This window comes from Marmota monax, unplaced genomic scaffold, assembly GCF_021218885.2.
Source record: "Marmota monax isolate L192 unplaced genomic scaffold, Marmota_monax_Labrador192_F-V1.1 WCK01_AAM20220418_F8-fsc00234, whole genome shotgun sequence".
Classification (NCBI taxonomy): domain Eukaryota; kingdom Metazoa; phylum Chordata; class Mammalia; order Rodentia; family Sciuridae; genus Marmota; species Marmota monax.
In genome coordinates this window covers 2,254,358-2,267,235 of record NW_026692493.1, presented here as the reverse complement: position 1 = coordinate 2,267,235, position 12,878 = coordinate 2,254,358, and the positions used below count along the sequence as shown (strand labels likewise).

General features: G+C 54.3%; 2 protein-coding genes across 6 annotated transcripts in view; both read right to left on the bottom strand.

The window, feature by feature from the left end:
* Positions 1–1,210: 1,210 nt before the first annotated feature.
* Positions 1,211–7,075, bottom strand: Acr (acrosin). The gene is made up of 5 exons (XM_046443486.1): positions 6,999–7,075; positions 5,873–6,079; positions 5,385–5,668; positions 2,368–2,513; positions 1,211–1,792 (listed from the first exon to the last, which is right to left on the bottom strand). The coding sequence occupies exons 1-5, from the start codon at positions 7,073–7,075 to the stop codon at positions 1,211–1,213; spliced, it is 1,296 nt and encodes a 431-aa protein (XP_046299442.1).
* A 3,307-nt stretch (positions 7,076–10,382) lies between these two features.
* The window catches only part of Shank3 (SH3 and multiple ankyrin repeat domains 3), a 57,983-nt gene continuing 55,487 nt past the window's right edge, over positions 10,383–12,878 (bottom strand). For 2 of the 5 annotated variants that reach the window (XM_058579112.1, XM_046443627.1), the window contains one exon: positions 10,383–12,877. In XM_058579112.1, coding sequence (XP_058435095.1) covers positions 12,286–12,877 — 592 coding nt within the window. In that variant the 3' untranslated portion in view covers positions 10,383–12,285. The remainder of the gene's footprint in view (position 12,878) is intronic. The other 3 variants (XM_058579115.1, XM_058579116.1, XM_058579118.1) reach the window with 3 other exon arrangements.

The following is a 12,878-nucleotide window of genomic DNA, read 5'->3' as shown; positions in this document are numbered from 1 at the left end:
TGCAACACCTTCCCTCTGCCATCTGTCTTTACAGCCAGGGCATTAGACATCTTGCAATTGACATGCACACAAGCAATTTGATGAATGGACATGCAAGTGAATGCCAGAAGCCAGGGTCTTCTTTCACTGGGATCTTCCATCTTTGATAACACAAGTGGTAATATAGCAGTCACATTTTATTTACTCCTTTGACCAAAGAGGGTAGTTGACCTGAGTCCATCAGGATTTCTTTCCCAGGACTTTGCCAACAAATATGAGCAGTTCTGAGGGCTGACCCCAGCCTGGGGACAGTGCAGGTAGGTCTGCCACTCAAGTTGAGCATTTGTAGCCACTCTGAGAAAATTTCAGACTCTAGCCATGCCATGGCTCCTGTTTCTGACATTTACTGTTGGTTCTTTGTGATGTCTTTGCATCCTTATCATTTAAATGACTTTCTGTTCCGTGCAATGGAAGATCTTAAATACCCCTGAATGGTAAGAAAGCCATTCAAAATCCACTCAGGTGCATCCACCAAAAGGTATACCTCTATTCCATTGCTATTCCTGGAAAACTATAGCAAATAATTTTCTAGTTTGCCTGAATCCAGGAACAAATTCATTTCGCCAATCAGGAACTTGCACAAGCAATGTTCAGCCAGCCAGTCAACAGAAGCCAATCTGTGTGCTGCACTGGACATTTGCTGTTATGGCTGCACAGTTGTGTTGTCCCATGTTCTGAGAGCTCTCTCCACCTGCACAAGCCTCTCTGGCTGTCTCCTGATAGCACCAGGAGAACTTGGCCTCCTTGTGGAAGACTTTGAATTTCGCCTCTTTTTTCCCAGTCAGCTCAGCTCACGCATTTTCAGGGCACGACCCCAGCTGAATTGCATGTGCAGAGACGACCCCTTCTAGCCAGTTTCACTAAAGGGTGAGATAAAAACTAAACCTGGCCTGTGGACCCAATCACCTTAATCCAGCACTAGCGTTTCAGATTCAAGACACACAATTCACAGGAATGCATGGGAAGTTCCACCTTGTTGGAGAGTGAAAGGAGGGATGGATCTGATGGAGGTCTGGGTCGGACTGGATGGACAGACAGACAGAAGTCCAGAAAGCATCTCTTCACGTATATATATTTTTTATAAATAAATAAATATATGTTTATTTCATCTTTTTTTTTTCCCCCCCTCAGGAGTGAAGAGTTCACCGGGTCTGCTGAAAACAGGGTGGGATCAGGATATGGATCCTGGAAGCTCGATGGTCTCGGTGTCATAAGAGGTCTGGGAGCTGGAATAATCCTTCCGCTTCAGGGTCTCTATGAGACGCTGAAGTCGCTCGGCAAAAGAAAGTGTTTGGGGAAGTTTGGTGGAAGGCCTTGGAGGAGATGGCGGAGGAGATGGCGATGGCGGTGGCGGTGGCGGTGGCGGTGGGGGCAGGGTGGGGGTGGGGGCCGGGGTGGGGGTGGGGGCCGGGATCCGGGACGGAGACGAGGCTGGAGTACGGAGTGGAAGGAGGGGAACGGGCCGGGGTGGGCGAGGCTGGTGGAAATACCAAGGACGGTGAGCCGAGGGCGGCCGGGAGCTGGGTCGGGGTGGAGGCCGGGGTCGAGTAGGAGGAGGTGGGGTGGCCGGCTGAATCATGTGCAAGGCGTTCGGACCGATCTTGGAAGCAATCCAGTCCAGATAGTCCCAGGTAGCCGTGTAGATTCCAGGGCGCTTAGCGCGGGCACAGCCTACCCCCCAGCTCGTGATCCCCACGATAACAAAGGGGCTTTGGTCGTTGTCTCTGCACATGAGAGGCCCGCCGCTGTCCCCCTGCCCAAAGGACACAGAGGTCACTCTCAGCCTGAGCCACTCTCCTTGCCCAGAGGGGTCGTGGGATTCTGGGAGGGCAGTTTCTGCAGCCACATGGTTTCCTGCTGCCAGAAACATAGATGGCTGTGCTGAAATTGGAGACGGTGCCACAGCCTCAGCTAGGGTTGAGAACCGCATGGACGGAAACGGGTTTCCCGCAGTGAGATGAGTGAGGTGTGTGCACGCAGGTAGATCTGCCTGCATACACCAGCACTTGTGGGTTTGAATGCTTTGAGTTCTGGGAAAGAGGGGAGCATTGTCTTCAGGCACTAGGTTTGGGTGATATGTTCTGATGGCTGAGGTTGGGATCGAGTTCTGAATGGGGTGATGAGTTCTCTGTAGGAGTAGCTGGTGGGTGTCACCTCTCATCTTCATTGTGACTGTCAGTGCTGGGAGAGGGACAAGGGAAAGATTCACTAGGGAAGGGCACTAGGCAGGGAGTAGAGGCAGTGGAGCTCAGGGACCCAAAAAGAGGTGTCCTCAGTCCTGAGGAGCCCTGGAGGGACCCAGGAGTCTGGCACCAGGAAGAGGGTTACCTGGCAGGTGTCGATCTTGCCTTCGGGATACCCTGCGCACACGTTGCTTGACGTGACACGCCCATTGTACCACTGGGTCGAGTTACACAGGTCGAGGTCAATGAGGTCCACATGAGCCTCCATCAGTACAGGCGATGGCCTGGGGGCTGCAGCCAGGCCGTGCAGTGGTCAGTGATCAAGGCAGACATGGAGGGAAGCCCTGTCTCCTCCTCCACGGAGCCCCCATCCTTTGTAATGCTCTAGTTAAACCTAGATCCACCAGCCAATGCCCCACCTTTCCTCATACACTCCTGAGGAAATACACAATGAAAGAGCAGCCAGGGACAGAAGTGGGGCACTGTCACCTGGATGAAGAGGGAAAGGAAGGAAGGGTGGATGGGAGTGTATATTAATAGTAGATGAGGGTTAAGGAGGTTAGTTGTAGCATTAACAAAACAACTGGAATCTGCCCAGCACTCACGAGTCACATCCTGTTGTTCCCATTATTGATCCTGTTATTCCCTGGGGCTAGAGTGCCACCTGCCTACGGTGGGAAGTGGTAGCTGTAATCTGCCCAGGATCACTCTTCTCCAGACCCAAGTCTAGAACACACCGTCTGGCTAGGAATCAGCCTTCCTGCTTCTTATTCCTCATCAGGACTTCTCTTTCCAGCAGTGGAGCTGGGCTAATCAGTCCCTCCCCACATGCCTCAGATCTGTTTTGAGGAGACTGTAGGAAGAAGAGAGCTGAATCTGGGTCTCCTTCACAGCTCCGACCCTGTCATGACCTGGGGGTTAGGAAAGGCCTGTCTGTGCAAGCTCACGCAAGCAGCAAGCATGGGGTCAGACGTAGCCCCACCACCAGTGCCTCCGTGCCCCCATCCAGTGCACACAGCAAGACCCCTTCCATGGCAGCACCACAGCCTTGTGGGCAGATCCAGAAGGTTCGCCGCCCAGGCAGGGAGCAGCCTAGGGAACACAACCATGCAGGCCCAGAGGGTAAGGGAGGAGATGCTGGAGGCATGTACACAGGGATGCACACTCAGCCAGCATTTGTAGATGACTGCTAATGTGTGTTTGCCAGGTGGGATTTTGTTCTTCAATCCCTTCAGCTACCACCATTCCTCCTATTCAAGCAGCAGCAAGGGATTAATATGTGCCCTGCCCTTGGAGTGGTGGCGACACTGAGATGGCAGGTTGTTAGCAGTCAAGATGACTTTTTAGATCTATGCAGAACCATAGTCCTGAAAGTCATAATCATTGTGAAATGCCCAGTGTCCTAAAACAGAAGAAAGTTTCCTCAATCCCAGCCCCTTGGCTTAAGTAACAAAGGCCAGAAGCCCACAGGAACTCAAAATTCAAGGGAAAGAAGCAACACTCTGGGGTACTCTTTCAGCCCCAAAGAGTTCAAGGATTAGCCAGAACAAGGAAGATTCCGGTGAGTCACAGGAGATTGGAGCCTGAGTGTTTCTTTAAGACTTAAATTTAGGGGATGTTTGAAAAAAAAGGAACAAGAGTGCCCCATTAATTTCTGGGGGATTCCAGGACAAAAAGGCCTTGCTTTGACCTCCAAGGTGTGTCTGGGAGCCTACAATTGGATCGCAGATGTGGGGTTGGAGTGAGGACCCCAAGAGCAGCCTTCCAGGGTCTAGAAAACCCTTCAAGCCATGGACAGGCCAAAGGGTAGAAAGGAGTGTGACCTAGAATAATGCATGTCCTCACTCTGGACACCATGGCAAAACCATTAGCATCAGCAGCAGAGACAGGGGTGGGCACACTAGGTCAGAAAGTGATGGTCTCATGTCAGCAACGGCCAGTGAAAATGAGATCAGAGGGATAGGACTGGTAACAAACCCATCAGGAACTAGATCACCCGCTGGAACAAGGGAATAAGAGTAAAAGAAAGAATCTCAAACAAGTTTTAAGCCCCAAGTGGCTGAATTGCTTGAATTAAGAAGCATAAATTTTCTATTATCAAAGAAGAGACTGAGAGCAAGGTTTCTGTGTCACCACCCTAATGTCAGTGGATGAAATTCTATGTGGCTGCTTATGGAAAACTGGAGTGTGGGTCATGCACAGAGGTCAAGTTCCACTTGGTTGTCCTCTGTCAGAATCTTGCTGTCTACAATTACCCCTGGGACAAAGAGTACCCCTAGGCTTCAAGTACATGGGGAGATGTTGGGCTCAGCATAACCATGGAGTCAGCAATGGCAGTTGCTTTAGATTCCTCCCTGGACCCTCTGCGAGCCCATCTGCAGTGGAAAAAAAGATTCCTGTACTCACTCACCACTCAACTGGTGCCAAGTGGGTTGGGCAGTGTTGGGCAGGTGAGATATTTGGGCCAGAGAAGAGGCTGATAGCTTGCCAAGGCAGAGAAGTCTAGAGAGGCAGCTACCATCATCATGAACAGCAAGGGACCGGGTGGATGGCTCCAAGGTGCCCCAAATGCCGGAATACCCATGACCTGCAGAAAGCCCACCCACTGCCTGCCTGCCTCTAAGGTGACAGAGACAATGTCAAGCAGATCAAATGAAAAGGGTGGAAGTTTGTGCCAGGACTATCCAAGGACAGAGCCAGGAGCCTGCTGCTGCTGGTGGATAAGAGTGACCCTGTCATAGCAGAGGTTGGAGTTGTTCTGCTTGGAGGCCATCATTACACAGAAGCAAAACTAGCCCATGGCCACAAAAGCACATCTAGAATTCTTCTCTAAATGCTGTTTCAGTGTACATTCCTCATTTCCAGAATCTAGCAGGTGGGGCTCCAGGTGCCAGGCAGAGACAGGAACAAAGGCCAGGGTTCTACTTGTGCATGCCATTCGGTCTTCCGCTAGGCAGCCAGTCCTGTGACCTTGGACAGGGGCTCAGTTTCCCTCAGACCCCAGCTTCTTCAGCTGTAAAGGGCACTGTGACAGCCGCTGCCCATGGTACCACGATGGGAACGGAAAGTTGCTCAACTGGGCATCAGTGTATGATCCCTGCCTCTCCAAGCCCACCAATAGAAAGACCAGCATGCCCTCCTCAGAGCCCTTCCCACACTCACCCTTCTCCTTTATGTATCCCCAGCCAGCCACATAGCAGGTCTGGGGAACTTTGGGAGGGCCTGCCTTAAAATTGGGCAGGCAGCCTACCCCAATGAAAGGCCCACATGGAACAGGAGGGGTGACCTTCAAGAGAGCAATGTCGTTCCCCTCGGTCACAATGTTGTATTTTTCGTGGATGATGATTCTCTCCACATATCTCTCCTGCAGAGGATCATTCACTGGCATGTTTGTCCCATATTCAATTTCCTGTGCTCCAAAAATCAGTCTCCAGTCATAGACTCTTCTGTGGGTACAAAGGTAAAACAATCGTTCTCACAGATGGGTTGACAGAATCCCCTGGGGAGTAACCCTTAGAGCCTTCCCCCAACCAGAGTCCAGTTGCCACTTTGCCAGGGACCCCAGGGAGACCCCGCACAGAGCCCCTGGGGAAGTTCCCTTTCCAAAAAGAGCATTCTGGAGACCTCCCTCTGGGTGTTCCCGCACGTACTTCTTATTGTCAAAGCAGTGAGCAGCTGTAAGCACCCAGTGGGAATTCAGCAGGCATCCTCCACACGAGTGGTACCTGCGGTTGTTGTGGGGCTGGTAGACCTGAAGGCTGACCATCCAGGGCCAGGCCCCATTCTGCACAACATGCCCTCCGATCACTCTGGAGCTCCCTTGAGGGTTCTGCCTGAACCGCAACCCACAGGGGCCACTGAAGAGAGACCGAGACACGATTCAAATCAATTGGCACAGCCAGTCCTGGGGAGAGGCAGGGATATGGGGCTGGGGAAGGTGGGAAAGAGCTGTGGGCTTCCAAGAAAAGGGAAACCTGGGGCACGCAAGAAGCCATCAGCTCCAGGAAGTGGTTTGGGGTTATTTTGGGGTCTTAAGTTATCACAAAATAAGGAAAGAGGGGCCATAGGTAGGGCTGTGTAGGCCATAGAAGTATGGGAGATCCCTGGGCAGAGTAGGAGGCTAGAGGTGGAATGAGGGGTCTGGAGGTAGAAGAGTATAATGGACTGGGGTCTTTAGAGACAATCTCAGGTAGGAGATCAGGTGATTTAGAGAATCTTGGGGCTGTAGTGTCAGGGTTAGATAGTAGCAGGAGGAGAATCCCTGCCAGCAGATACAGTGATCAACAGGCCTAGGGGGAGGCGCACTACGAGCAGTGAGACCCAGAAATGGAAGTTCTGGGAACTGTCACAGGTGGGAAGCCAGTAGTAGTTTGGGAGTTGTTGGCATTGTGGGGCACTTTAGGGGTGAGAGTCTGTAGGTAGATGGAAGTGCTAGAGGCACATGGAGTCAGGCTCATGGGGGACATCTCAGTTGTTCATGGAGGACAGGGCATCCTGAAAGTCAGGACTTGATGTCTGAGTGGCAGTGGGGTCAATCACCAGGGGAATTAGGAGCATGGATTTAGGAGCTGAGAGCTCTTTCTTAGGGGAAACTAGAGACAACTCCGGACCCAGGGTCTCTGGAACGATGGTTCTGGGAGCAAGGAGGGTCTGAGCTGGGTATGTGAGGCCCAGGCACTGCTAAGGCCCCAATTTGGCCCCCTCCCCATCCCTGGACAGAGGAAGTCTGAGCAGGACCTGTTGAGCTTCCCTGACCCAGGAGTCCCTGACACTTACTCACACGTGGAGTTGTCTTTGGCGACCACAGACACTGCCAAGACCAGCAGAATGGCAGTTGGCAGCATCTCCACCATACTCCTGCCCCCGCCTGGCTGCAGGCCATGACCTCACAAAGCTCCGTGGCCTCCTGGCCAATCAGCAGGGTAGTCTCCCCCCACCCCAGCAGTAAGCCAGGCAGGCCTCTCGGCTTAACTGATCCATGCTGAAGTGACGCCCCAACTTCCTGACAGGTTACCACTCCACCACCTGGTTCCCTCCACCCCCAAGGCCAAGATCTTCATTGCCAATTACTCTTCCAAGGTCCCACTGTGTGAGTTAAGGGTGTGTCTCTTTTCCAGCTGTAACCAGTGCAGACTCAAGCACTGAGGAGCAGTTTGGCCCTGCTGCAACAAGATGGTGCAAGATGTCCGTGGTTAAAAAGAGTCAGGTTCAGAAGATCTGTGGATCCTTATTACCTGGTAGGGAAAACTGCCTTTTCCTTCTCCAAGTACATGCCATCAGTATACTTTTCAAAGAGCCATTTTGAATTTCCCAAGTTTATGACTACCAAGTCTACTTTCCTGTTCACTGCCAAGTATCACAAGGTCCCCTCCCTGGACATGGAGACCTCCTCTCTGGGAACTAAGTGCAACAAGTGGATCAAAGCCTCACCTTTTCTGATTGTCAGGAGACGGCATCTTGACTATCAGGAAGTGACAAATGTTTATTACATATTCCTGGATGTTCAAATGTTTCCCCGCCCCTGAAAGAGTGTCCGGAGCTCTGATCTGCTGTACCTGCATGTAGAGCACACCTACCTCCTCCACCTCAGTGGAAGTCTTGCCAGCTTATCAGAGGGCAAAGAGATTGTTCCTCTACTAGGAGTGTGACGAGAGCTCCTCTTGTCTACCTATTGGGACACCTCCTTTTCTCTTCCTGAGTGTTGAGTTTGGGGATTATGGATGATCTTGATTTCTCTCCCTATTTTCTCTACCCAAAGGACATAGTTTCTCATTTCTAAACCTTGCAGGAGGTCACATGCCCCTCAACTGAATGTCCAGCGGATCTCAAATATCAAGGAGTTCTCACCTCTCCCCATATGTGAGAACATCTCTTTCCTCCACTTCAGGTCCAGAGTCTTAAATCTCCTCCACCAAGAAGTAAGTCTCATCTCCACCACCTAGCTTCATCTTGTTGCATCTTCTCTACCTGAGAGTCAAGAGGTCTTATATCCTCTGCCCAAATGTCTAAAGGTGGCACTTCACTGGGTGAGTGTCCTGAAGTCTCAAGTGTCATAATGAAGTGTCAGGAGCTCTCATTCCATGGCCCAACTTCCACAAAGTTTCCTATCCTCTACTTGAGAATAGGCTCATCTTCCCACCTGAATGTCACAGCTTTTATCTCCTTTACCAGAGCATCTCAAGTTCTCCTTTCCAAATTTCTCATATCAGCTCTGGTCTGTCTGTCTAAAGGTCTCACCTCCTCTACTTGATAGTGATGAAGTCCTCTATCTCCTATTTGAGGAGATTCATCCAGGGTGTCTGAGTGCCCCCAGGGCAAAGCAGGGAGGATTCTGAGTTCCTGAGGACTCCCTGGCCCTGAAGGAGAAAGGATCTTCCCTCAGGTGTTTGGAGCTTTGAGGTGAAGCCCCACTTCCATACTACCTCTAGCAGGTTTCTCGGCTCTAGTCCTTGAAGACCCTGACCTGTCTTCTGAGGCTTTTGACCTGGGGGAATATTCATCTTCTCCAAACCCTTGGGGAACCAGAGGGGGCAAAGTTGTTTCTATGAAAGACAAGCCCCCCTACCCTTGCTCAGAAGGAAACCAGTCTCTCTGGTCCCTTCTGTCTCTCTGCCGCAGCAGGCCTTCCCAGGGCCTCTCTCCTGGACTTCCTGGGTCTTCCCTTCTGTATGATGACCAGAGTTTCTAGCCTAAAAATGAGACCAAAAAAATTGAAAATGTTGAACATCTGTAATTGTGGGGCTTTGTAAACAAACTGCAAGTCACCAATCCCAGCCTGAAGAGGGACTTTGCCATCACTTCAGAGCCACCAGAACTTCACCTGCCCCCAAGCAGCCTGCAGGGCATCTGCTTCCCCTGGAGAGCACACTGAAGGCTCCCTCTGCCCTCGGCTTTGATCCTCTTCCCAGGATCTTTCTGCTTGGCTGGCCAGCTGGCTCCTCCCCCAGCCTCACCACCAACCCCTAACCTGAGTCAGGAGTGAGTCTGTTATGTTCATGCTAGCAGAGGGGCAGAATCCACAGACCCCAGAAACCCCTGCCCTCAGGCATGGCACAGCTCTGAGCCCCGGCTCCTGAGGTCTCTACCCTCCCGCTCAGCAGGACTGTCAACCCACTCAACTCTCTGTTCCTGTTCTCTCTCATCCAGGTGCCCCTCCCCCACACTGTGAGCTGCCCCCCCCCCCAAGATGCCACACAGGCTGTCTCCCATGACACATTATTGGCCAGTGGCAGCTGGCTGTGCACAGGAGGCCTGTGCCCTTGAAGGTCATGTCTGGGTCAAATAGCCTGAAGAGAGAAACCTCACCTTCCTGAGGTGCTGGTCCCCAGAGGGATGGTCCCAGGTGGGAAGCTGGAGATTAGAGGGCTGTGGGGAGGCAGAGTGAGGGTCAGGGAAGGAAGGCTTCCTGGAAAAAGGGACCTGGAGTTCAACCTACAAAGGTGGTGCGGTGGGCGATCCAAGCAGAGGGGGAAAGGGCAACGATGCGCCCCTGAGCCACCAGACGGGCTCCAGGACTTCAGGAGTGGAGTGAGGCCAGGGAAGGGAGGAGCAGGCCACCTTGGAGGCCAGAGGGTGTGCGGAGAGACGCCTTCCTTCACAAAGACAGTCGGGTGTTCGTGAGCAGAGGGCAGGAATGGAGCCCAAGACTAGCGCCTGAGCCCAGGGAAAGAAGTGGGCCCTACTGTGCGCAGCAGGCATGCACAGGACAGGGGGAGCACGAGAGGACTCAGAATGAAGGACTGTGGATTTTATGAACAACGGGGCACTGGAGAGAGGTTTTAAGCCCTAGATTTCAGATCATGACAGAGGGACTGGGGTGTAGCTCGGTGGCAGAGCAGGAGGTTAAGAGCCTGGGTTTGAGCCACAGAACCCCAAAATGAAAAAGTGGCAGAGACCATGGAGGACCACCAGCCTGGAGCTCAGGAGCCTCCACTCAGTGAGCTGCTGAGCAGAGAGAAGGACCAGTGTGGGCAGCCTGGAGGCCAGCAGTCCAGGGAGAAGCCAGGAACTGAGCAGGGAGGCCGGCAGAGGCCTGGGTCAGAGACACACCTCTGAGTCACCAACACATTGGTCAGGGCTCTGGGACTGGGTGACCAGTCTCAGAGTCAGAGCCAGACTCTGCTTCCCAACATCCCTTCAAACAGGCAAGTGGAACATGGCTTCATTTCTTATAAATTTATTACATAATAATATTATAATAATTATTATCAATAATAATAATATAAGAAACATAGATCTCTGTGGGGTGTATCACAACGTCAGGGTCAGGAGGCCTCAGGACTGGAGCAGGGGGTGAAAGCCCCTGGATGGAACTCCATACAAAAGGAGGGGTGAAGCAGAACTGACCCTGTAAAGTTAAAAACCCAAATTGAACGGAACAGAAAACCCACAGGTGAGTGTGAGACTGAGTGTGTATGTGGCAGTCTGTTACAGTGACCGCTGCTGTGTGTGACCTGGTCTGTTGGTGAGAGGGTCAGTGGGTGTGACTCTGAGCCCAGGGAATGGGGCCGGTGGGCCAGGGAGGGGCAGGCACAGACCGGCGTGCCAGGCCCCTGGGCTGTGAAAACTTCTGTTTTCTTTTTTTTTTTTTTTTTATTAAAAAAAGCTAGAAATATAAACAGAAACTTGTGAGTGACGTGGATGGAGCTTAGTCCAGACTCCAAACCCTAGGTTTAAAAACGCCCCAGGCCCCCCACCCCACAGGCCATTGCTGAGTGTGAGGAGTCACAGTAGGGGGGCTGGGGCACCCTCAAGGGTCTCTGACTCTCCCCAGGGCCTGTGGTGGCATGACTCTAGGGGACCCCATGATCCCCTCAGAAGCCCAAAGAGGGGCACTGCCTCCAGGGGGCCCTTGGGCCTCCCCCAAGCAGCAGGAATTCAGCAAAGAATCCGCTCAGGCTTGGGGAGGCTCTGGAAGGACAGGCTGGGCAAACAGCAGGGCCCAGCGGCAAGCTGGCCCGACTTTCTTTGGAAGAGGAGACGGGGTGCTTTCACAGGCACACACCCATCACACATTTCCACAGCCCCCACACCAGTCTACAGCAGCCCCAGGGGGCCACTCCACAGGCACACACAGGGCTCCCACGTGCTAAGTTGCACCCGGGTTTCACACGCACACAGGTGTGCACACACACAGGGTAAGAACAGGAGACTTTGGGGTCCGAGGCAGGGAGGCTTCTCTGCTGTAGTTGCCCAAGAACATGGAGAGGATGCTGGACCCCTTCTTGGGGAGAGACCCTGTGAGGAAGATGGCTAGGGGTGGAGTGCTAGGGCCCAGCCCCAGCCCCAGGGCAATGGTCTCCCAGGCCACAGGGCCCTGCTGGTGTCCAGCAGGACCCGATGCCTGCCGCCCCTGCCCCCCTCCCCCGCCCCCGAGCAGCACCTGAAGGGTGGGTGGGGCACACTATAGCTCAGCAAGGGAAGGGAGCCGAGCTGGGGCCCCAGGGTGGGCCGCCAGGACCCTGGCCAACCCCAGACCAGCTGGAGTGTCCCCTGCCCCGTATGGGGTGGCAGTGAGGGGCCGGAGATGGAAGACTGGGCAGCTGCAGTGGGACCAGCGGGAGGGATAGGGGAAAAGGGGGCGGGAACTATTACGGACAGAGATATTTGTTCCTTTTCTCGTTCCAAATATAGAGTGGATTAAAATATGCAAAACAGGGGGCTCCTTGGCCCCCATCTAGAACCCCAATGTCTCCCCCCTCCCCCCGAGTCACCAAGGCGTGTCCTGACCTCGCATGCTGGACTAGTTTCCCCCTCTGGGAGAATGGCCACCCGGAGCTGTGAAGGCGGTGGTCAGGCCAGAGCACCCCACCCCCAACCAACTCCCGCCCCAGCCTCCCTGGTCCGTGCCCTTTCTGTGTGCTGGGTGGGGCTCGGCAGCAGGGCAGGGGAGGGCACTAAGCAATGTACAGGGCAAGTCTCCGAGCAACAGCAAACGGGACGATTCATGCAACATTCCTGGCCCGGGCGCCGTCGTAGGGGGCGGGCCGAGCCCGCGGCCCGGGGTTGGGGTGGGGAGCCCTGCCCGCAGGGCGCAGCTGGAACGGGAGTTGGGGGTAGGGCGTCAGCTGCCTTCCAGCTGCCTGAGCGCGCGTTCGATGTTCATGCGGTGGCCCACGCGCGTGACGCCCAGCTCCACGAAGTCGTCCTTGGTGAGTGCGGGCAGGTGCGCGCCCTCGATCTCGTGGTCCTCGAAGCGGTCGCGGTGTTCGCCTAGGTGGATGCTCTCCAGCCAGTCGCCCACATCAAACTTGCTCCAGAGCTGCAGCGGCTTCTGCTGGAAGGGCCGACGCGGGCCGGGGGCGCCGGGGCCAGGGCCAGGCGCAGGCGAGGGCAGCGGTGACGGCGAAGGGGAGCGGCTGCGCGCACTCACGCTGCGCACCACGAAGCGCACCTCCTTGGGCTCGTGCGGAATGGAGAGGCTGGACGACTTGAGGATGGTGGGAGGCGTGAGGCCGAAGGGCCGCCCCGCGCCTCCCGCGCCCGCCCCCAGCCCCTCCACCCGCTCCAGCGACGCGGGCTTCACTGGGCTCGGGGCGCGTCGCGCCACGGGGTAGCGGCCGCTGGGCCGCACAGAGTAGGAGGCCCCGCTGCCCGGGCCCCCGGGGCTGCGCTGCGCTGAGATGGTGCTCAGCTCACCGAGGCTGCTGAAGAGCC